This window comes from Gekko japonicus, unplaced genomic scaffold (assembly GCF_001447785.1).
Source record: "Gekko japonicus isolate JY-2015 unplaced genomic scaffold, Gekko_japonicus_V1.1 scaffold151, whole genome shotgun sequence".
Taxonomy (NCBI): Eukaryota; Metazoa; Chordata; class Lepidosauria; order Squamata; family Gekkonidae; genus Gekko; species Gekko japonicus.
Genome location: NW_015174277.1, coordinates 1,209,160 through 1,233,727, shown reverse-complemented (window position 1 = coordinate 1,233,727; position 24,568 = coordinate 1,209,160). Strand labels below are relative to the sequence as shown.

The 24,568-nt window shown below is 42.3% G+C and overlaps 1 protein-coding gene across 1 annotated transcript in view; it reads left to right on the top strand.

Annotated features, from left to right (window-relative positions):
- LOC107121000 (dihydropyrimidine dehydrogenase [NADP(+)]-like) overlaps positions 1 to 24,568 on the top strand; it is a 633,529-nt gene that overhangs the window by 206,161 nt on the left and 402,800 nt on the right. The window contains exon 4 of the mRNA XM_015423794.1: positions 20,357 to 20,444. Within this exon, the coding sequence (XP_015279280.1) occupies positions 20,357 to 20,444 (88 nt within the window). The remainder of the gene's footprint in view (positions 1 to 20,356; positions 20,445 to 24,568) is intronic.

Below are 24,568 nucleotides of genomic sequence, written 5' to 3'. Positions count from 1 at the left end.
AAAGGCTGTTTTTTTTTCCACCCCTTGGTGTGCCTCTGCTTGTTCTGTATTCTTTCTCTATTATTCTCCTTCCTCAAAAAAAAAAAAAAAGGCTTTGTTGTCTAGTTCACCTTGTGTCTTTATTTAGTGGCTATTCCAGCCACTTGCTCACCTGCCACCCCTTTGGCTGTGGCAATGGCAACAGCTGGTGCAATCACAGAGGCTTCAGACATGGCTGCATCTTTAGTGAGGAAGTCGAAAACCATCATCCTGAGAATGTGTGCTAGGAGCATCTCAAAGCCTTGTGCAGTTGGCCATGCCAGCTCAATCAAAGGAAGATCAGCAACCAGAGATGCTGACTCTGGCTTTGATGAAGACAGTGGCAGTCATTTTTGCTTTGGTACCAAAACACAGGCATGTGTTTCTGAGGCCCAGGAAGAGCAGGGGATGACTGCCAGGGCAAAAAATACCAAGAATGGGCTGACTTCCACTTTGGTGAATCTCTGCAAGTCGTCAGAGCTGAGAGCTCATGTCTGTCACTATGGGCCTGTGTGTTCTTATATAATGGCAAGGTTGTACTCCAGTCCTATCTCACTTTTATGCTAAAAGCAACCTTGGTGTTTTGTCACTCTTAGGAGCTTAACTTGCCTTCCTTTTGCTCCATAACTTCCCGTCCTAGGGAAAGGGATCTGAACCTTCTACATAACCTTCAGATCTACGTAAGACCTTTTCAGAAATCAGCCTGTTCTGGCCTTACCTCCTGGCCACCAGGGGACAGAAGGTGTCCAAGGCAGCACTCAGTAGACTGATCTGTTAAATGCATCTCACTGGCATGTTCACCACAGGAAGTACCAGTAGGTATAACAGCTATTTCATTTTGTAGTGCAGTTACATCTGCAGCCTGGGCATCTGTGTTAACCTTCCTTAAGCACTGTCGATGGGATCCGTCCCTCTCTTCCAACATTATCTGTGGGTGGCAAGTTCTGCAGCAAGTGGTTTAATTCTCTTCATAAATACTGATAGACAAGAGTCCCTCCCTGATTGGAATTACTGCTTGGTAACATCCCAAACATTTCAATGTCCTCTTCTTCTGAAGGAAAAAAAAAGAAACACTAGATTTACTTCAGAGGTTTATTTTGCTTGTAGAAGATCTTCCCTGCCAACACAGGGGATTTGGGGAGGGAAGGAAGAGAGAGAAGCCCAATTGGGGAGGGAAAGAAAGGCATTTACACATGCTGTCACTCCCTGCCTTCCCTTCCCCAGCTGCCCTGGACGTCCAGGGTACTTAAGTCAGAGAGAGGAGGCATGTTTAAATGCCTTTCTTTCCCTCCCCAACTGAGCTCAGGGAAGGAGGGGAAGGCATTTAAGCATGCCTTCTCTCTCTTCCTTCCCTTTCCAAGTCCAAGCTCAGGGAGGGGAGGGAAGGCATTCCTCCCATGTAAACTGATCAGTGTGGTGGTCCACCCACCAGCTGAACAGTTTACATGGGAAGAAGCCATTTCAGACCTCCCTTTTGCTCCCTCCCCTACTCTGGGGCTGGGAGGAGCGAAGTGAAGGGCTTTAAAGGCTTCCTCCCCTGTATACCAATCAGCCGGTGGGCAGACCCCCACATTGATTGGTTTACATGGAAGCCATTTCATCTCTCCCTTTCTTTCCTTCCCCAGTGTTGGGGCCTTCCTTTCCCTCCCAGAGCCCACCTGAGCCACGGTGTGGTTGTGGCGGGGGAAGTTAAGACAGAGAGAGAAGGCATATTTGGCTCAGGGAGGGAAAGAAAGGCATTTAAGCTTCCACTGTTTCACTCCTATCCTCTGTTCAGCCCTTAGGTTTAAATGGCCTAAATGTAACAGCTGACAAGTGGGGAGTGAAACTGACCAGTGGAAGTGGCAGGGTGGCTGGGGGAGGGAAGGGAAGCCATTTAAACATGCCTTCTCCTCCATTCCCTCCTCACAGATATAATAGACCCAAATATATTTGGAAGTATTGAATATTTCCCAAATCCAAATACTATACTGGTATTGGACTGGGGAAATCCAGTATTTACCACTATTTGGGGGGTCTGATATACTAGAATTCAAAAAATCCTGATTTTTTCCCTTGTACACCCCTATTGGCAACCCTAAAAGGGGAGTTGGAGGGGAAGGAGTTGAGGTCTGTCTGCTGCCCAACAAGGGGCCTATAGGTACAAATCCCCCTCCCTCTAGTTTCCATTACACTTGATATTTTCTGTCCTCCTTGATCTCTTTTTGGGCATAGGAGCATACACATTTTCGAGTTATAGAACTCAGAGAGCACAAATCTTAATGTAAAGCCGTATATAAGGCTGCCTTACAAAAGCTACCCATTTGGGTGTTTTAATTCATTTTGGTGAAATTAACTATGAACCATTTCAGCAGATCTACCTGGTGTTATATTTCAATTTCAATTAAGAAATGCCTATTTCTGCTGTTTTCATTGCAGAAAGCATTGAATAATTCTAAGGGCTATGCATGTCTCTTTTTGTTAATGTATGTCTAGACTGCAGGAATGGACAGGAAAAAATTAATGATATTGCAATAATGTAATCAGTCCTTTCTAGATTTTTAAACAATGAGACCACACCATTTACTATTTTACATTTCTGCTGTTGTAGGCTTTATCATTGCTCATTGTGGTGGTAAATAGACTAAATGTGTACACTAAATAACACTTTCTGCAAATGGAAATGACTGGAAACGGGTTATTGCTGTTCGGTGCATGGTGAAGAACAGTATATCTTGGTAAATAGGCTGTAAAAGATGCAGGTTCGCTCCAGTGCAGGAATGTTTTGTGGAAGAGGTATGCTTTTTTTCCTCCCTGAATTGAGTCCTTAAGGAGTTTCATTGGCATTAAGCTAACCAGACAACAGGTGTTCCAAATTTTGAAAAGCTAATTTGCACAGCATATGGGTCGCAGCACATAAAAATAATTTCTTCTCTCCTAAGCAGGCTCAGAGTGATGCCTTGATATAAGTCAAAAGTCTTATAACACTATTGGGAGAATAGGCCAGGTGAAAGAAGATTATTGTGTACTAGGAAAGCTATAATAAAAACTGTCAGTTCTGTCAACCCATTCTGTCTAAGGTCTATAGAGGATTAAAAGGATATTGAACATCGTGTAACAGCTGTCTCCTATGTGGAGGTGGCCACTTTCCTGGTGAACATCAGCGTGAAGTTTTAAAAATGGCTGTTAGTTTTAGTGCATTTTGAACCAAGAGTGCTGGGTTTGGTCACTGGAATGCTATATGTGTGACAAAAGAAATTTTTTAAATGTAGAGACATGTTGCAGCTGGGAATGGATTTAGTGTGGCTGTTCAGAATGTGTATATATTTTATTTTTTTATTTATTTAACATTCGACTTTATATCCCGCTCAAACCCCCTGTCTAGGGGGTCTCTGAGCGGCTTACAGGTCGGTGCTAGTCACCATTTTATTCCCTAACTAGGGCCGCATATTTGTATGGGGTGAGGCGACCTACCGGCACCCCTATGGTGGTGGTTGGTGTTGTTCTTTTTCTGTTGGCTTAGGTATTGGTGGTTTTTTCTGGCGGGGTGCTCTCTTCGGCGCTTTGGTGGTAACTCTCTTTCTTGAGGCGCTTGACTCCCGCCTCCTTCCGGCCCCAGCAACGTCCTTTCCGGCTCCGCTGTGCCGGCGCTCGACGTCATCGCGCACCCTTTCTTCGACGGCGGTCACTTGGTGTTTCATCTCCCAGCCACTAGGGATCGCTCCTCCGGTCGTGCCTGCTCGCTGCCGTCGTCGCATCACCACGCCACGCCATCCACACCGGAGCCGATGCCTCGCCGCCGCCACCGTCGTCCTCCGTCGTCTTCAACCACCACGCTAGGCAGGGTGCCCCCCACCCTACTAAGGATGGGTACCCATATATCTACTTGCAATTAAGTTGCTTTCGAACCGCTGGGTGGGCGGGAGCTGGGACAAGGGTCGAGAGCTCACCTCGACCACAGTGGTGCTCGAACAGTCATAATGGCTGCTCGAATGATGTTACTGAGTAGGCATTAACTGCCTGCGTATGTATTGAATTCACACACAGCATATATATGCATTGGAGTCAGCTGACTGCAAACTACTTCATGATAGCAGTTCAGGTCTCAGAGGTGTAGGTTAACTTCATAAACATAAACCAGAGTTCCTAAGTGTTCAGTGGTGGAACAGCAATTGTGATGCTGAATAAGGTTTTCTGGGTCACTTTTTAGAGCCCAAAGCTACCCTAGATGGCCCTGTACTTGTGCTGATACTTTGCTAAGTAAGTCCCTTCTAAGATGGTGATTGCATGGGGGCAGTATAACCAAGTTCAGCTTGTAATTTTTGCCAAGTTTATTTCAGCTGGCTTCATATTTACTGAAATAATGTGGCATCTGATATAATATCAGGGACATGAAAATGCAGAACTTGTTTTACACTAGATGCTAGTTTATATATTTAACAGAATCAAGTGGAAAAAAGTTTTTCCTGGACTGTACCACTTCAGGCAGCAAGTGTGGTTTTCGCTGTTGAGTGAAGAAATCTTCCTGCAAATAGAATATTAACTATGCTGAATCATCCCCTCTGACATTCTTGTTTTATAGCTTATGGGAGATTCCCCCCCATTAAACATTGTCCTTTCTCTTACCATCTGCTGCCAGAAGTGATATACTCCACAAAAAGCTTTGCCTCTTGATTCTGCCAAATATAAAAATTGAACCATTTTTGTACATCAAAACCACCACTTCCTTAAATGCACGATAGAGGTTATGCAATGTTCCCTCTAAGCTGTGGAGTCTTGTGAGCCAAAATTCTACTTTGTGAGCTGCTGATTTGGCTGCTGCATAAATGAGTTTGCTCTGGAGCCCTCCTTCCTGAGCTAAGACAAAAAGGTGTGCGCCGGAGACTAAAAAACTGTGAGCTAGCTCACACTAACTCAGCTTAGAGGGAACACTGGAGGTTAGTGATATATTTCCTTAATAGTTGTAATGTTTATAATATTTCTAAACTTGGTACTCTTTGGCCGGCTGGTCATAATAATCTGTCTATTAACTAAATCTGAGTATACCTGTGCATTTGCTTGCTATGCCTTTGTATGGTATTTCTGTTAAACTGGCTAATGGTCTCTTTTGGATGAAAATAACTAGATCCTAAACTAGCTGAATCAAGTTCCATTGTTTTCAGTTGGACTCTTCCAAGTAAATATGTTGAAAATTCTGGGTTAAGATGATGAAATTACAGTTACTATATTCCTTTAACAAAAAATTAGTTTTGATTCCCCCCCTCATGGTACTATTGTAGATTTGCATTAGGATGAGCCTCCAAAAAGAAGCACTTGGCTATTATGTTTGGTCCAGGGCATCATAATCTCACTCTGCAGGTTCCTGAGTGGTGCATTCTGCATGGGTGAACTGACTGAGTATAGTCACTCAGAACTTGTTTTTTCTGTAAAGTAATTAGATTATTGGAGGTCATTTTCATTTTTACTATCATGGTTTTTGATTCATCCCTTATAATGCCTCTGCATTTAGCACTTCTGTTTGGGTAATCACATTTAATTTGATTCACTTGGATCCACAGCAGGTTTATTAGAAAAATACAGATTACAGAGTATAATGATGTCTGATGGATTTTGGTTTGCACATTGTTATGCAAGTCAGATATCTGCAGAATGAACAGGTATTCCAAGTGCAGCATAAATGTGGTTGTTGAGTTTAGTCTGTCAGAAGAAAGCTGTGTGCAGTAGTTACTTTCCCTGATCGTGGGTTCTGTGGCCAAAATATATACCATGGAGTCTCAAGAGTCTGAGAGTAGCTCTGTGGTTTTCAGACCTTGAGAGCTTCCTATTCCTGTTTCCATTGATACATTCCATTTCTGCTTTCAACATCACATATTCCAAATACGTGGCTATCCATGGTATCTGGAAATATACCATTTATTTTACTCTTGCTGGAGACTCTTGTCATACAGCAGTAGCTTGTAACCTCCTTTCCCTCTAAGATGAAAGCTACCTGCAAAGCTGGAAGTTGCTTAGCTGGTTAGTGAGCAACTCAGCTCTGTGTCAGAGTAAGGCTAGGAACCTTAAATTACAGAATTACTAACCTGCAGCACCATGACACGTCACTCCAGTAATGCAAGAATGAGAAAATCATGGGGAAAGGACAGAATCAGTGGGAAGAACCACATGAACATTGGAGTCCAGAGTATAATGGTAGTATTTGGTTACTTGGCTTACTTTTCATCAGTGTTCTCAACATGAATTACAATAAAAGAATAAGACATGAAACTACAAAATACACTTACAAGTTGTGTAAAACTAATATACCACAGCCCAAAATAGCAAGGCCACCAAAGTATCATAATCTGTCACCATACACAACTAAATCTTAAATTTATGAACATGTCTTCAGGGGCAAGATGGGTAGAATATATTCTCTGTGCCTAATATCAGATATTTCCTTGGCTGTTGCATTTTTATCCTAACTATCTTCAAGGGTGAGTCAGGCCCCGGTCACACGGGCCGGATATAGCGCGGGGGGGGGGGAACTACCCCGGAGCGAACTACCGCGCGGCAGCCGGATCAAACGTCCTGCCTGATGTCTCGCCAATATCCCGTTGTTGGGGGGAGGTGCCGATCATACCTCACTCCTGTGGCGTGGCAAAGAAGCGCCGCCACGGGGGTTGTGTTGGTTTTTTTAACGCCACGGGGGTTGTGTTGGTTTTTTTAACCCAAGTGTTTGCATGCACCGTTGGGTGCTTGTGCGCACCCGTGGAGACTTGACAAAAAAAAACTTTCCGTGATGGGACATGGGCGGGCGCCGGATGCCATGAGCTAACACCAGAAACGTGATCTGACGCCCGCCCTTGCCCCACGGTTTCCAGAAACTAGTACCTCGGAGGTACTAGTTTTTTACAGTGCATCTTCGGAGTGAAGCCTTGGGTGAGCCACGGGAGCTCTATGCTTCCCAGATGTGGCGGTGAGATCACGCCCAGAAAATCCACCTATCCTCCGTCTCTCTAGCGTGCCTAATGCTCCGTGTGACCGGGGCCTCAATATACAATGCATTACAGTAGTTTAGATGGAAGGTTATCCTGGCATACACCAGAAGACCATATCTTTTTCTGTTCCCAGAAGAGGAGTAGCTATAGAATCAACTGAAGCTGATAAAGTAATATTGTTGGCTACTGCTTCTTCCTGGTCTTCTAACAGAAGATCATAATTAACCTGGTAAGAGTGTGAGCCATCAAAACAGAGATTTCTACCACTTCACCAGGTCTAAGATGGCAGTTCTGAGTGAGTTTCTCAGTTATGCTTCAGTGTATTCATTCTCATCTAGCCAATTACTGATCTCAGACAATAATTCAAAATGAAACTACCTCACCTGTTTCAGAAGTAAAGGAGGTTAGAGTGGGTGTCTTTCAGATACTCTTGACAAAACCTTTGGATGATCTTGCACAGTAGGTTCAAGTAGTTGTTAACAATTATGGGGAAAGAATAGATATGTGGTGGAATATACTCAAACAGGGTGTCCATGTCGCGCAGCGCATTCCCAGTTGAACCGGTAACTTTAGAACCTGTAGCACACTCTAGCAGAGTTCCACTCACCAGCCACTCCCAATAGTACACCACATAACACAGTTCAGTGGTAACTATTTACAGGAAGTTTATTTACAGATATATACAGCTCTCTGACATAGTGCTTCGCCAGCATTCACGAATACAGGGGAGAACACTGAGCATAGGCACCCTGTACATTTATACATGATACAGCCAATCAGCACTGTGCTGAGTCATGGTGACTTTGTACAAACTGGATCAGTCTGGTATTGGGTCACATGACAATCACCTGACAACTGTCAGTTAGATCAGGATCATCTAATGCTGAAGCTTATATATTGACAGTCCAAGGCAGGTTCAATAGCAAATTCTGTGAGATCCCAAAGCCAAGGGTGTTATAAATGGGTTTCATGCATTATCAGACAGTTCAGTTTCCTGTGGGTGCATCTCTTGAGAGTGTGGCAATGCCTAAAATGGGACAATCTGGGGGGCAGGGGCAGATCATATCAGAAATTCTCATGTCAGTGACCTAGTTCTATTAAAGATCCAATAAAATTACAATCCTTTTTCTGTACTACTTCAAACTGCACGGGGCTCATAAGACAGAATTCTTGCTCCATGAAAATAATAATCTATACAATAAACAAGTATATCAGGGATTAGGCTAGGCTGCAGACTTTCCCTCTGACATCTGGTTTTCTTTGCAAAGACAAGCTGTGGTTACTGTTATTTGAGCAGCATTAATTCAATCAAACCCAGAATAGAAGAAAAAGTGATAGGTTCCAGGAACTGATTTGTTGCCTCATCTGCTGTTTTTGAAGACTTGACCCATGCCATGGGACTGATTTGGAGAGAGATGGATGCTGGTGTATTTCCAGGGTTTTCAGGGTGCCAGAACTCTCAAGAGGGAAATGAAGTTTTCAATCTGTATGTTGAAAACTCATGAACTTTTAAACATTTTAAAAATAATTTTGTTGAAGAGGTTCTGGAAATCTGTTCTGGCACATTCCACCAGGGGAAAAAAGCCCTGAGTATTTCCAATGGGTCCACCCCTCTTATTTGGTTTTCTTATAACATATATTTCTGGAACAGAGTGGGAGATACCAGCTATTGGGAAACATCATCAGTGCCATAATAGACAAGATGCTGGGAGTTCCACTTTATGGAGCATCTGGCATGCACAGGACCCAAGTTCAGGTCAGCACCATGGTGTGGGAAAAGCATACAGGTTATAACTTGTGCCTTCAGACCTTATACAGAATAAATAAGGTGATGTTATATTACAAGTATCTGGTTTGTTCGCAGGCCTGATCAGGTAAGAGAGCCACTGTTGCTGAATACAGACTGTCTTCTCCCTCCTTCTACTCTGCCTTTGTCTCACCTCTTCCCAATATACCTCCCAGGAGCTGGGTCTGATGCAGTTTTCTTCACACAGAAACATACAATCTGGTGACTGAAAAACATGAATCAAAATATTACAGAAACTGCTTCTCCCTCCCCTGGTTTCTTCATTAGTCTTAACCATTTTCACTTCCACTAATGTCATGTACCTGTTTGCAAATGTGATTTGTGAGAGACCAAAACACAGTGCAATGGCTTCCATAGCATGTTAATGGTATTTTCAGTGATTCATGGTACCAATGAAATGAAACATCCTGGCTTCACTTGGCTCCGCAGCATTGGAATGCAACTTACAGCCAAAACAAAATAACATTGTTCAAATACATTGCTAGTGCAAGTTAATATTTATAAAATGTTTAAAAAATAATATACCTTTTGTATTTGTGTGTCTGAGTGTAATTATTTCATGTAGGTGTGTTAAATTTATTTTTATTTAGGGGTTCCTTTTTATTCTCAGCCAATGCTACTGAAGCAGTTCACAAAAAAGTATTAAGATATATATATATTTTAAAAATGAATAACTCTGTTATTAAAAACATCCATTCCACAAATAACGCATACAGTATCAACCAAGGATCTTCTTATTTGGAAGCTGTACTTTTGAACATGAAAAACCTGGCATTTCTAGCCTTGCATCTTGGTATTACAAGAAAAAGTGAGGTATTGTTCATTCCTTTGAGGTGTGGAGGTGGTAGTAGATTTAAACAGTAAAACTCTGCCCTTGATGGAATTGGCTATGATTAGTTTAGTTGCTGTAGGGTTTTCTAAGACCTCCTACATGTCCTAAGGTATTATTCTTGCAAATGCCCCAGGCTTTGAGACACCAGACACACTGAAAAGTTCTCCTCATTGAATATCTGTGCATTTATTCATTTTTAAAGAACTGGCAGTGCTCTAGGTTATTTTCTTTCTCCATCTCCATTGATTTAGCTGTGGCTCTGAATGAGGCAGAGAGAGACAATACCTCAGGGAAGAAGCCTCTTCAGAGTCACAATGTTCCTAGGATTAAAAAAACCCAACAACAACACTTGGGAGAGTAGATGGTTTGGAAGTTGCTGAAGAGAATAATAGAATTTAGGCAAGAGACATCTGGTGTATGAAAGGGGTAGAATGGTGGCTGGAGGGGAAGTAAATGCAAAGGCAGTTCAAGGCTGTGCAAGGGCTGTGTATGGAAAGCATGGTTTTTGAAGGTTCCTGAGGGAAGAATAGAAACTGGATTCTGACAGATAGCTTGTGCTGAGAGGAAAAGGCAAGCTCTCATCGTATACTGTGCTCCCAACTCACTCGTATTCCCAGTGTCATTTTGGCTCTACTTCGTCTTTCCTGCTTTTACATTTCTCACGTGTTCTCCTCATTCATCTGATGATCAGTGGAAAAGTGTATTGTATGATCAGGTTAACAGAGTTTTGTCAAGAGAACACACTGGTCATAGCGAACACCCTTTTCCAACAACCTAAGAGGCGACTCTACACATGGACATCACCAGATGGGCAACACCGAAATCAGATTGACTATATAATTTGCAGTCAAAGATGGAGAAGCTCTATCCAGTCAGTAAAAACAAGACCTGGAGCTGACTGTGGTTCAGATCATGAGCTACTCATTGCAAAATTCAGACTTAAACTGAAGAAAATCGGGAAAACCATGAGGCCATTCAGGTTTGACCTAGATCACATCCCTGATGAATATACAGTAGAGGTGAAGAATAGATTCAAGGGTCTGGATTTGATAGATAGAGTGCCTGAAGAACTATGGACGGAGGTTCGTGACATTGTACAGGAGGCAGCAATCACCACCATACCAAAGAAAAAGAAATGCAAGAAAGCAAAATGGCTTTCTGATGAGGCTTTACAAATAGCAGAGGAAAGAAGGAAAGCGAAAGGCAAAGGCGAAAAGGAAAGATTTACCCAACTGAACGCAGATTTCCAGAGAACAGCAAGGAGAGATAAGGAGGCCTTCCTGAATGAACAGTGCAAAGTAATAGAAGAAAACAATAGAATGGGAAGGACTAGAGATCTCTTCAAGAAAGTTGGAGAAATCAAGGGAGCGTTCCATGCAAAGCTGGCCATGATAAAGGACAAAAACGGTAGGGACCTAACAGAAGCAGAAGAGATTAGGAAAAGATGGCAAGAATACACAGAAGAACTATACAAGAAAGACCTCGATGTCCTTGACAACCACGACGGTATAATCACTGACCTCGAGCCAGACATCCTGGAATGTGAAGTTAAATGGGCCTTAGAAAGCATTGCTAACAACAAAGCTAGTGGAGGTGATGGTATTCCAGCTGAGCTATTCAAAGTCTTAGAAGATGATGCTGTTAAAGTTCTGCACTCCATTTGCCAGCAAATTTGGAAAACGCAACAGTGGCCACAGGATTGGAAAAGGTCAGTATACATTCCAATCCCAAAGAAGGGCAATGCCAAGGAATGTTCAAACTATCGCACAATTGCACTCATATCACACGCTAGCAAGGTCATGCTCAAGATCCTACAAGCTAGGCTTCAACAGTACGTGGATAGAGAACTACCAGAAGTACAAGCTGGGTTTCGAAGAGGTAGAGGAACGAGAGATCATATTGCCAACATTCGCTGGATTATGGAGAAAGCAAGAGAGTACCAGAAAAATATCTACTTCTGCTTCATTGACTATGCTAAAGCTTTTGACTGTGTGGATCACAACAAACTATGGCAGGTCCTTAAAGAGATGGGAGTACCAGACCACCTCACATGTCTCTTGAGAAACCTGTATAAGGGCCAAGAAGCGACAGTTAGAACCGGATATGGAACAACTGATTGGTTCAGCATAGGAAAAGGAGTACGACAAGGATGTATATTGTCGCCTTGCTTATTTAATATATATGCAGAGTACATCATGCGAAATGCTGGCCTGGATGAATCACAAGCGGGAATTAAGATTGCTGGGGAAAAGATCAACAACCTCAGATATGCAGATGATACCACTCTAATGGCTGAAAGTGAAGAGGATCTAAAGAGCCTCTTGTTCAGAGTAAAAGAGGAGAGCGCAAAAGTGGGCTTGAAGCTCAACATCAAAAAAACTAAGATCATGGCATCCGGCCCCATCACTCCTTGGCAAATAGAAGGGGAAGCTGTGGAAGTAGTGACAGACTTCACGTTCCTGGGATCCCAGATCACCGCAGACTGTGACTGCAGCCATGAAATTAAAAGACGCCTGCTCCTTGGGAGGAAAGCGATGGCGAACCTAAACAGCATGATAAAAAGTAGAGACATCACCCTGCCAACAAAAGTCCGCATGGTCAAAGCAATGGTATTCCCAGTAGTCATGTATGGCTGTGAGAGTTGGACTATAAGGAAGGCCGAGCGCCGAAGAATAGATTCTTTTGAACTATGGTGCTGGAGGAGACTCTTGAGAGTCCCTTGGACTGCAAGAAGAACAAATCAGTCAATCCTCAAAGAAATCAACCCTGACTGTTCCCTGGAAGGCCAGATAATGAAACTGAAGCTCAAATACTTTGGCCACCAAATGAGAAGGGAGCACTCACTGGAAAAGACCCTGATGCTGGGAAAGATTGAAGGTCAAAGAAGACGGGGACGGCAAAGGATGAGATGGTTAGACAGTGTCAGCGATGCAACGAACATGAAATTGAGCCAACTTCGGAGGACGGCGGAAGACAGGAGAGCCTGGCGGGAGATTGTCCATGGGGTCGCGAAGAGTCGGACTCGACTGTGCGACTGAACAACAACAACAAATGATCAGTCTGTGAGCAAGATGCCAAGTTCCATTTCCTCATCGTGAGTTGGTTTTATAGATCAGTGGTAATGGTAGGGAGGGATTGTAAAGATATCTAAGCCCTGAAGCGACATTTTCAAGGTTAAAGGTCACTCTACCCCAAAGCTCAAAATGGGCAATGATAACAAAGCAATTAAAATTAGGACATCAAGTACAAATATTAAAAAGAGCACAATGAGGAAAATGCCAGCAAGGGCATCTTATTTGAATAACCTGTAAAAAGAGAGAGAGAGAGAGAGAGAGAGAGACTGAGAGACTGAATAAGCACACATTATGATTTGGGCAGAAGGCTCGGGAAGTAGCCCTGTACTGAGGACTGCTCCTGAATGAGTGCCCTGAAGGGGATAGCAGGTATGAGTGCACTGCCCCTCCCCCCTGCTTCCACATAGTTCCCAGCTCACAGAAGCAGTGTCTACACATATGCTCCCTCTCTCCCTGTGATTGGGGATGCTGCTTTCCGAACACTGCTGATCACAGGCAGGGGAGCATACATGTGCACACTGTGTCTGCATGTAGGCACCATGCTCAAGCTGGCAATCACACGGAGGTGGAGCCAGTCCTTCCTTGTCAACACATCTCCATGTCGTGTGTAGCGGTCATGTGTAGAGGGCAAATGAAACCACCAGATCTCCTCCAAGAAATCATTCAATAGTCTTGGAGCAACAACATTAAGGTTGCTTCTCCTGTATACTATATTTTCAGTTATTATCTTCTGGCGTCATTTCATGCAGTTCAGCAAGTTAGATTCCAGTTTCCTCTGATGTTGAGACAAGAGCAGTTGGAAATGTCCTGAGTTTATTATTAAATCTGAAGTAAATCTATACCTGCACTGTGTGGCTGACCATGTTTCTTATGCTGCGTTGGCATATATAGATTAGCATCCTAGTGCACATGAAGAAAACAAGTATATCCCACTGAGAAAAAAAATATTATTGGCCATCCTTTGTCTGAACCTTTTCTCTCTAGTCCCATCAACAAAACTGTACTGTGCTAGCTATTTGAGATTATGTGGACAGTATATGGGGAATTGGAGAATATGTGCCAGAAGGGAAGTTCTGTTTTTTCTTCTTCTTTTGGGTGGAGATGAAGAGGAGAAGGGAATGTATGTCTAGTAGTTCTTACACTCGCCTGTCATGTGCTGCCTCTTTTCTGGTTCCCTGCTGTCTGTTTCTGCCACTAAAGTCATAGACACACTAAAAGTTCCAGATGAAAGGGAACTGATGCTCTGAAGTCAGAGACACACAACCCCTGGCATAAAAAATAAAATAAAACACCTGGGTGGGTGAGTGGGAATACTCTTCTCCTGCTACTTCTGTTCACATTCTTATACAAGTGTGGAAAAGTCTGGGCAGTCAGTTGGCTACTATTTTGACAAAAGTAGTCAATGATGTAGAAAGCGCAAGTATATCTCTTCACCCCTTTTTTGAAAATTAATATGTGATGTTATATTACATATGTGCACAATTATTACATATGCAATAATGGCTTCAGTACCGTTATCAATGGCAAAGACAAATTCATTCAGAAATATGGATCCTGGATTTACAAGCTGATGTAGGCAATTAGTAGTTTGCAATAAGATGCTGAGCTGCAGACCGGAATGTCTGTAGTTTGGCAGTTCGGGACCCTAGTGCCCCATGATGGACTGAGCTCCTGCCAACCTAGCAGTGCAAAAGCAAGAAATTGCAAGTAGATAAATAGGTACTGCTTCAGTGGGAAGGTGACAGCATTCCATGCGCCTTGGTAATTATTTATGCTGGCCACATAACCATGGAAACGTCTTCAGACAGCGCTCGCTCTTCGGCTTGGAAACGGAGATGAGCACCGCCCCCTAGAGTCGGATTCAACTGGCTTTCGAGCAAGGGAAACCTTTACCGTTACTTTTTATTGATCTAATTATATTGTTGTATACAGTACAATGTAAATATTTATCAGCATTTATGAGCATTGCTCATTGTGAGCATTAGCAGCTTTGCCCACCCCCAGTAAGAGGATTTGTTCTGCTTTGATCTTGCTGTTTTTTACCTGTCAGTGCCAAAGCAGCAGGAGCAGCTTCTCAAAAGACTATAAAAACAGCAATTTGTTGAGCAGTGGTGGTGCTAGTGTTGTGGCCAGAAGTGAAAAGTTGTTTTGTGAAATTTTGCTAGCTTTATCAAAATATTTTGGGCATTCTCTGAAATTCCTGAGAAGTCTTACCTGAGTTGAAACCTCCAAATTCAGTTTAAATTGCTTTTTAGTTAAAATCAAGGGGTAATAAAAAGATCATTGACCTTTGCACCTGTGAAAGAGATATAAGAATGAGATGGGGTAGAGGGAAGTTTAGTGGCCAAGGAAGGAAATTATGAGCTTTTAGCTTGCAAGACTTTAGCAGTCATCTATTTTGATATTATAGGAGCAGTTAGTGGATCTCCATTATGCTTTTAATACCAATAGGTCTTTTTCATGTGTTCCCATGTGATGAGGGAGAGGTCTACAATATTCTGATTTAGGAAACAGGGTGTACTGGTTCTGTTTCTCCATACCACCTTGCTTTTCCTTCTCTTCCTCCTCAAAAAATAATGTATTATTGTACAGGTTAGGCAAGATGTATGGATGATTGCTGCTTATTGTAATGACAACAGAAGCAGAAGGTTGCACATCCACTACTAGGATAATGGTTTCCCACTTGGTAGCTTGATCACTGGTATGAAGACTATGCATGGAACTACAATCTTACATGCATCTTTAAATGTGAGATATTGGTTCCTTCCTCTCTTTTGGCTTTGCATGGAAGGAGAGTGGAGCTGATTCACATGTGGAAACTGTCCACATACAGTTTTGACACTGTGCTTATTCAACAATTTCTTTTGTACTGAAGACCATAACAAAGGCTAGACATTTGCTATATATAGAATACAGCAATGATGCTCTGTCTGTGGGGTGGGACCCTCACATAGGTTCTGTAGAGATTGACCTGCTGAGTTTGACCCTGTCCAGAACCCCCCCCCCTTTTTTTTTTGCTGCATCTTGCTGCTTTTCACTTTGGAGGAGGCTTATAGCTCATCAAAAAAATTTTTTTTGCAGCGTTCATTGAAAGAGAACTTTGGATTAAAGCTTTGGTATTTGGCAACCTTGTGCTGAAAATTATTGTTGAACCCCCTGAGGAAGATTCTGAAACAGAAGGATATCTGGACCTCTGTTGCAGGAAGACAGAGCACATACCGTGTTTACCCGAAAATAAGACACTGTCTTATATTTATTTTTTCTCAAGAAGACACACTAGGGCTTATACCACAAATGCATAGAAATCCTGCTAGGGCTTATTTTTGGGGTAGGTCTTATTTTCGGGGAAACAGGGTATTATAAAGAGACTTTAAGGAGTCCTCCCTTTTGAAACTTTTTTTTAACAGAGGAGGACTATTATTAGTTATAAGGTTGTACAATATCTTTTGAGATTCTATGGAGATGATATTTGACATTTTTGATATCTCTTATATTATGAATTGTGATTAAGATGATTAATTATATATGAAGAAATTATTGTAAAAATATTTTTCAAAAAATATAAAATTATTTATGATATGTTATAATCATCTTTGCATGGGGTTGTTGTATGTTGGTTTTCCTATTTACCGTGGGTCCTTGTTTGGTTTTGTAATCTAACAAACAGCAAGTTGCTTAAATGTTATCAACCTGCCCAAACTACTTATTTATTCAAATATTTATATCCCACTTTCCTCTGTGACTCAAGGCATTTACAAATCATACTGAAAAGCATATAGGGGTGTACAAAAAATAATTTCCCCAGCTCCATTGTAGCCAATGGGAACCATTATAGTCAATGGGCCCATAGGCTATAATGGAGAATCAATCCAGGGGTATCTGGGGCTCTGAGGGGCTGTTTTTTGAGGCATAGCTGCTGATGCCTCTCCTCAACCCCCCCCCCCCAAGTTTCAAAAAGATTGGATCAGGGGGTCCAATTCTATGGGCCCCAGAAAGAGGGCCTTCTGGGCTGAAAGCAATAATTCCTACGCTGCCGGTTACAATTTTGTGTGCCAGCACCCCCAGCACAGCTTAGAGAGAACTATGGATGGTAGATGAAAAATATTATTGATTAGTTAGATCCTATCAGCTTTTCTGCAGATGAAAGTGCAAGGAGGGTTCCCTTTTGACCACCAGAAATCCTCTGCAGAACATTGCAAGACCTACGTGAGCAAAAAAGACAAGGGCTGTAGTGAAGAAAGTGATCAACTGAGACAGAGTGAAAAAGGTGATAAATTCAACCTTGCTTGCTTGAAAGATAGGTCTTAGTTCAAATGCATAACAGTGAAGTCAGTTGGAAAAGTAAAAAAAAAGGATGCCTGAAGATGAACTTTTAAAAAATTACATTTCACTTTGAAGTTCATATTGCTTACATGGGGCAATTTATGTAGAATTGTAGTTTTCAGTAATTGTTGGCATATTCCCCCTAAATACAGAATGATGTTTGTGATTTCTCACAGTATCTATCATTTAAATCCATTTAGGAAATAACATTCTGGTATGCCTCTCTGATGCCTTTTGCTTGGTTCTTTGGAACGCTCTACCTGTTTCCCCCCCTTTTTTGCTGTTTTGGTACAGTAAATGCACTCTGTAATATGTATTATGGCATGGTCAAAGGATAATTTATTGTCAGATAGAAAAAAAATAGGTCAACACTAATGTCACTTGATGATCTACCCCCCCAAGTTTAATAAAACATCTCACCAGCATGCATCCTGCACAGCGGTTGATATTTTATTACAACTCCAGTACCTGGGCTATAGCAGTAGTGTAATTACTGAGCTGTCAGAGTGATAAGTGGGATTAATGGCAGCCTGATGCACTTTAGTCTGCGGAGTGCTCTGAGAATTGGAAGATGCTGTTGTTATAAGAGTCTGTCTATACTGGCATATTCACGGCACTCCCACCCTATCTCCCCCCCCCCACCCAATGCCACAAATTCAGGTTTGCATTGCCCTGCCTCATTAACATTTGACATTTTCAACAGCTGTTATTTGTGAGCCTGCTCAATAATAAAAAAGGAGAGATAATATATTATTTGGTAAAAAAAGATGCATAATGACACCTCCTAATAATCTAGACATGCTCTAGACCACATAAAATGGCTTCCTGGTCAATTCTTAGTATGAGATGTTTTCTTTCAAGGTTGAAATTTAAGACATTTGCTTGATGTGATGTTTGTTCAGTGCTGCCTTCCCAGCTGTCACATTTAAAATAGTTACAGTTTATTCAACTTCCACTATGTAGGGCAGGAACCAAAAAAAAGAGCCCACACAATAGTTATTTTTCCATACACATCTTTTCCCGCAATTGGACTGCCCTCTCCTTATTGAAAGCCAACAGCTCACATCTGCAACTTTTCTTCTCATGATTTTTCACAAGAATAAAATCTACTCAGAAGGTGTCCCTTTATTGCCAATTTAAGGCACATCCAATAAGGACAAGGGCATGAATTAAGGTTGCAGGTAATTGTGTTGGTCCAAAGGTAAATCCAAAAACATAAGCTGTGTAATAACTTTCATTAATAAAAGGCTTTTGTGTATGGATTAAGTATTCTGCCTGCTATATGCAATCCAAGTTTACTGCCCAGTTCCCATTATATTTTCTTATTTCACGCCTTCCTTAGAATCCTAACGCTCTACTTGAGTGGGGTTAACAATAAATAAATAAATAAAATTAATGAGGAGACCCACCAGAGGATCAGACACCAAGCTGGGAACATGCATTATAGTTATAGTAATAATACTTGGCATGTATATAAAACATGGTAGGTATTTGAAGTGCTTCACCTCCAGTATTTCACTAGTCTTTACAATAGGTAACACAGACATTATTACAGTCTCGGTTTTTCACATTTGGGATCTGAAGATAAGTAATGGGTTGCCTGAAGCCACCAAAGGACTATGCGACTGACATCTCAGCTCTCACACTCTTCTTCTGTGCTAGAAAGAATGCTTGGTCTTCAAGAAAGGGGCTTCTTATTAGAGGAATCAATTGGACTTGGACTGTTCATAGAAAATAGGGAACAAATTCTTGTTACTCTTCTGTCTTCAGTCCTCAGGCTGCATCCATCCACACATCATTGGATTCTGTAATCCCATTGTGCTGTAGAAATCATTCATGACTGGATTGACATGCCCACACAGGGAAATCCAGTAGCAAATGTGCTACAGTGATAGTGCACTATCCAAGAATTTGTGGAGACAGGTAGTATGTTTTTCATAGAGTGGTCTCATAGAGGCATTTGTTGTCCACAGTGTTGTACAGATCACTCTGTTCACAGATTTTGAAGGTTTGTAAAAATGTATTGAAAAGTCTGTTGAAACTGCTTGGTCACAAGACAGGGACAAAAGTCATCAATAATTCCTCTGTCATTGGTTTGTTTGTTTTTAACTGTCAGCTGAACACAGCTATGGTCTGTGTTGAGCCTTAGGATTTCCTTGTTTCCCTTTTTTCTGGTCCCGATTTTAATCTTTCTTTGTCAGCTTTTCTAACCTTTGTCAGCCATTGACCTGTCAATTTCTCTGTGCAGGTTAATCTATATATCTAATAGTCAAGGCGCCCCCCGCGTGCGGATATCTAAATCCACACATCAGGGGCAGGGAGATTTTCCTGCACATTTGGGGCAATCCCCAGATGTGCAGAAAAATCTGCAAAGTTGAAAAAATATAGGGGGATACTTAAATCCAAAAGTAAAAGAGCGTTCCCTGCGCATGTGCAGGAAATGCTCTGAAAACTGCTTCACCGCTGGGGGGGGGAGAAGGCTTGGCCAGCTGGCCTTGCCACTGGTGGGGAGAAGCTTGGCAGACTGGCCAGGCCTTGCCGCCGCTGCTAGGGGAGGAGGGAGGGAGAAGGCTTGGCGGGCCAAGCTCACACCTCACCGCCGTTGCCATGGGGGGGGTGAGGGAGATATGGTGGGCCCGGTGGCTCCAAGCCACATGGGCCTTGCCACTGTTGTGGGGGGGCGGGGGAGGTTAGGTGGGCCCGGCCACTTGGAGCTGCACAGGCCTCGCCGTCAGGGCCAGGCAGAGGTGGGGGAGAAGGCTCACCTGCGGTGGCTACCTCCTCTGCGTGGAGCTCACCCCCCCGTGAGTATCGCAGGTCACCGCGTTTTGTACATTCACTAATATTTATGAAACTCAGTATAGAAAAGCCTTGGCTGATATTAATTATTCTGCATTCAGCATAGGGTTTGAGCAGTTGGCATTAAATATTCCTGGAATTGAAACAGGAAGATTTATTTTTTTACAAAAAGTCAAACCCTACCACTTGTTGGCTTTTGCTAATTCACTGAACAACTGCCTATTACTTTCCCCCAGGTACATTGGAATCTCTGGAGAAAAAAAATGCCTCTTTGCACGATTAAAGTTACAACACAGATACATAAGGGAGTTGTCTTTTATGGGTGGCTTGGCTTTGACATCGTTCTGGGGGTGCCTGCCTTGTTTTACCTGTCTGGGACATGGGAATAATAGCATTTCTCTCAGGAGCATTTTCTGTCTCTGCCCAAACAGTAAAGCATTATTAATTTTTAGATTGATTAGCTTCTGTCAGGTGCACAGAAAAATCGTATGCTGTTGGCAGTGTTTTGTGCTGTAAGTCGCTTTAACTCATTTACTTTCTTCCCCAGGTGCTTAAAGTGTGCAGATGCCCCCTGTCAGAAGAGCTGCCCAACTAATCTAGACATCAAGTCATTTATCACAAGTATTGCAAACAAGGTAAAAAAAGAAAAGAAAAGAAAGAAAAGAGAAGCTGGTTCACCAAGTCAGTGAAAGGCAAGAGCGGCAGTTGCTGCATTTCCCTTTCTGTGATTGAATTACAGCCCTTATCTTTGTGTGTAGCTTAATGAAATAATGTTTAGAGCAGCTATTATAAAATTTAACAGACTTTTCTTAATTGCATAATTATTCTTGCTCCTTTCCTGCAGAGGTACTGTACTGTAAATGCATAGCCAGTATGTATATTAACTCTGTGGTTTCAAATAATTATTTATCTTTTTGTTTGTACGAGTGTTGGCTTTTGGAAAGATTTTCTTTACTGAAGTTACTAATTAAAAATGCAAGGCATTTGCAGAGTATAGTCACTACAGAACTCTGCCAGGCTACTATCTTTGCAAGTCCCCCCTCCATAAAGAAAATGTCTAGTCTTTGTGGAGCTCTGTTAATAAAACAGCACCTAAGCAGTTTGGCACTTGAGCTAAAACTGGCTGTGGAGTTGCAAAGCTGAGATCTTCTTTAGTTGACTTCAGTTTTGTTCTTTTAAACAGTCATCTTGGGGTAAACTCTGATGTATAGGGTCTTGTATAAGAAGAGATTAATGTGTTTCTTCCAGAAAATTTCCTTTAATGAAAGCCTATTTTTCTTGCTCAGTGTTGCTGACTATTTGAAAGAACAAGCAGCATACACTTCAGGTGCTAGATTTAGTAGAAATAACAACAGCAGTCTTGAAAGGCACTGTGTTTCAGCTGAGATGGCGTACATGTGTTTTGCAACACAGAATTAACAACTTCTAATGACCTCTTCAAATGTTCTTTGCCCTTGGAGACAGTGTTGGCACTCTTGCCCTTTTGGTTCATCCTGGGTAGGAGGCAATTAGTAAGCTGGTAGATTCCACATTTATTTGATGTTGGTTCTTTCAGAACCTACAAGAGATCCATTTGGGTCCTGACTTTCTAATTCAGCAGGCTAGAAATACCTAGCAATGAAATCAATATAATGGATGGTGTTCTTTAGATCTACCAGCAAGACTTTTGTCTGGCACAAGGAGCCTTCTGCTGATGCAGGAACAGCCTCTTTGTGCTGGAGGAAAGTGCTGTTATTAATGGGATGCATTTGTAGAATCAAACCCCTTGTCTCCTGATTCCCTTTTGTCAGTAAGGAAGGCAGAGTGCTTAAGATGGAGAAAGGCCTATTCATGATCTTGTCCTGAAGACATTGGTGAAGTCTGACTGTAAGCTCCCAAGTGAGTTAATGGCTCTGACAGTGAGTTACTCTGACAGTGACCAGTTGTCATTTGCTGCTTATTTTTGTATAGCATTAAATAATTTAATATGTTACCACGAATGTCTGAGTTTTGGTGATTGTCTGCATTCTTCAGTGACTGTGGCAATCCCAGGCAAACTTTGTGAATGTCAGTATTCTCTGGTGTGACCTAATTTGTCTGATGGCATCAGTGAATGGTGACTGTCTCATTTATGTGACCGTTCAATCAATCAATCAGTCAATCAGTCAATCAATTATTTGTACCTTGCCTTTCTCCCCAATGGGGACCCAAAGTGGCTAGCAGCCTCTACTTCATCCTTACAACAATCCTGTAAGGTAGTTTAGGCTGAGAGGTCACCCAACAAGCTTCCATTGGCAGAATGGGGATTTGAATGTGAGTCTCCCAGGTCCCATTCTGACAGTACAGCACCTTGACCATCAATATGCTAAACTTTTGGACGTTGGAAAAATTAATCTGGGATTTTTATTCAGTATACAGACATATACCATATTTAAACAGTCTTTGTGAAGACCATGGCTAATCTCCATTCCCTGGTGCTTATGCATTTGATAATGTAGGCTGTTGCCCATGTCGCAATTAAGTAGTTAGTCTTTAAGTGGCTCCAGAACTATTTGTCCTTTTCCTCAAGCAGATTAGCAAAACTGGTCTGTAATTTAGGGTGGATTGTCACCAAGCACCGTTGCTATTCAGGCTTTATTTATTTCAGTGAATGGAGCATGACATCAAAAGGAGACTGTGTACCTAAAGCACTTGATGAAATTATCCCTTGGCCTCTACGATCCAGCTTTGAGGACAGTGTGGTTCTGTAGGACTCCTATGGTTTGATTCATAGATTACACAATGCCAAACAAAAAAAATGAAGATGAATGCTACCCATTTATTTACTTAGAATGTTTATATATGCTGCCTTTCTTCTAACAAAGTCAGAACCCAAGGCAGAGATGCTTGCTGGCACTTTTACCATGGAAACTTGTTGTGTGTACGCTTTTATGTTAATTATATGTTGCATAGATTGTGAAAAAAGCATTACGTTGCATGTACTGACATGAAATATTTGGGTGTTAAGCTTTATGTCCAACAAGCTTAAATGTTGCTGTGATGGATAATGACCATCTGGCACCAGTTTTGTCTGCAGGGAGACACAGGGGTGTGCTTTAAATTATGGAGCAACCTTTGGGTCGAGGACCTGAGACCTTTGTTCAGTTTCTCATTTTCACAGATATTGGTTCAGGTCCAGTTTTGACTGTAGGCCACAAACCGAGTTGTTAAGTTTAAGTGGGAAAGAACAGTGTTGCTGGGAAGATTCAGCAAAGCTGACCTCATGAGTAGATAACACCCAGGTGCAGGGAGGGAAGCTTCTCTCTCTAACTCCCTTCCAAGGAAGAAACCATGGCACCATTGTAACCAATTAGCCACATTCCATTCAATAGCATGATTTGCACCTGTGGGAAATGGTCAGACCAGACTGCAGCTAGCTCCCCATTTCATCCTCAGGTCACATGCTTAGTAACAGGTCATACCATCACTGACATCATGAGCCAAAGTTCTGATTGGTTTATGGGCCCGAAACCACTTTGGATCCTTTGGTCTTAAGCATTAGCCTTTTCAGTTAGCAATTAGCAACTGACAAGGCATGAGTAGCCTCTTGCTCCTTGATTTTGGATGCATTCTTTGAAACCTGCTTGATATGGGTTAGACACTTGGCCTATGCTGACTCTGGAGAGAGTTGGACTTTGCTTGCTGAGCAACTTTGGAATGGTAACATCTTGCAGTTTGTAGTCTTATTTTGAACCAGTGCCTTACTATGTAGTTAGTCTCTTACACTTAGCTTTATTGTTTTGATTCCTCACTGCTCATTCTTTTTGAAATATTCTTGCCCACTTTTAATAAATCTAATCTTAATTATATTCAGGGGTCATTTGGGGGGGACGCGGGGGGACGCCACCCTCCCGGGTGAGGTGCGGGAGGGCGGGGCCTGGAGCTCCCTGCTGGTGCCCGCTGGAGGTCGCCGCCGGCTGTGGGGAGGACACACTTCCGGTGATGTCAGGGTGTGTGTGGCATATGCTAATGAGTTATGCTAATGAGTCCCCCTAGCTCTTTTTCTACAAAATGACCCCTGATTATATTTGTGGTCTTTTGTGTTCAGGTGGCTTCAATCCTAATTCCAGTTCCTAGGCCAAGTGCTTGCTTACCAGGTTAACTGTTTTGTGGAAATCCATTTCTGCAAGCTTCCAGCCTTTCAGGGGTGACTGTCTTGTTTAGCTCCTGGAAAGTTAGAAGCTTGCCACTTGGCTTTTGACTACTGGGATAGAAAAGGGGCTGGTGGCAGCTTATCAGACTGGTGTATGAAGGTTCACATTGCCAGGATTTGGTCATTTTGTGTTCTGCAGCCCCATCACACAAACACCCTTGAACTAGGGGTTTGTGACACTTTGCATATATTTACAAGCATATGAAAAAACGGTTCTCCTTGGCATATGAAATCTAAAGCAACACTGCAGTCCTATATGTTTAGCATGTTGACTCAAGGAACCTTGAATTCTCTGCCTCTTTCCTGTAGTAAACAGCTATATCAATATTGTGCAGGTATGCAGTGTAGATGAGAAGCTGTCAGCAGCCATTCCTTTTTGCCTGAAACTTAGGTATGGAAGAAAATGGCTTTTAACCATATGAGCCCTTTGTTACTTAACCTGTTAATGTTAGGATTTTAGTTCAGTAGTCAGTCCTGTATCTTGCATGTAGGATGTGCCAGATGTGGTCCCTGTTTTCTCCAGCTGAGAAGAAGTGGAGCTATGAGAGAGCTCTGCTTAACATCTTGGAGAGCAGTGTACTTGGAGTA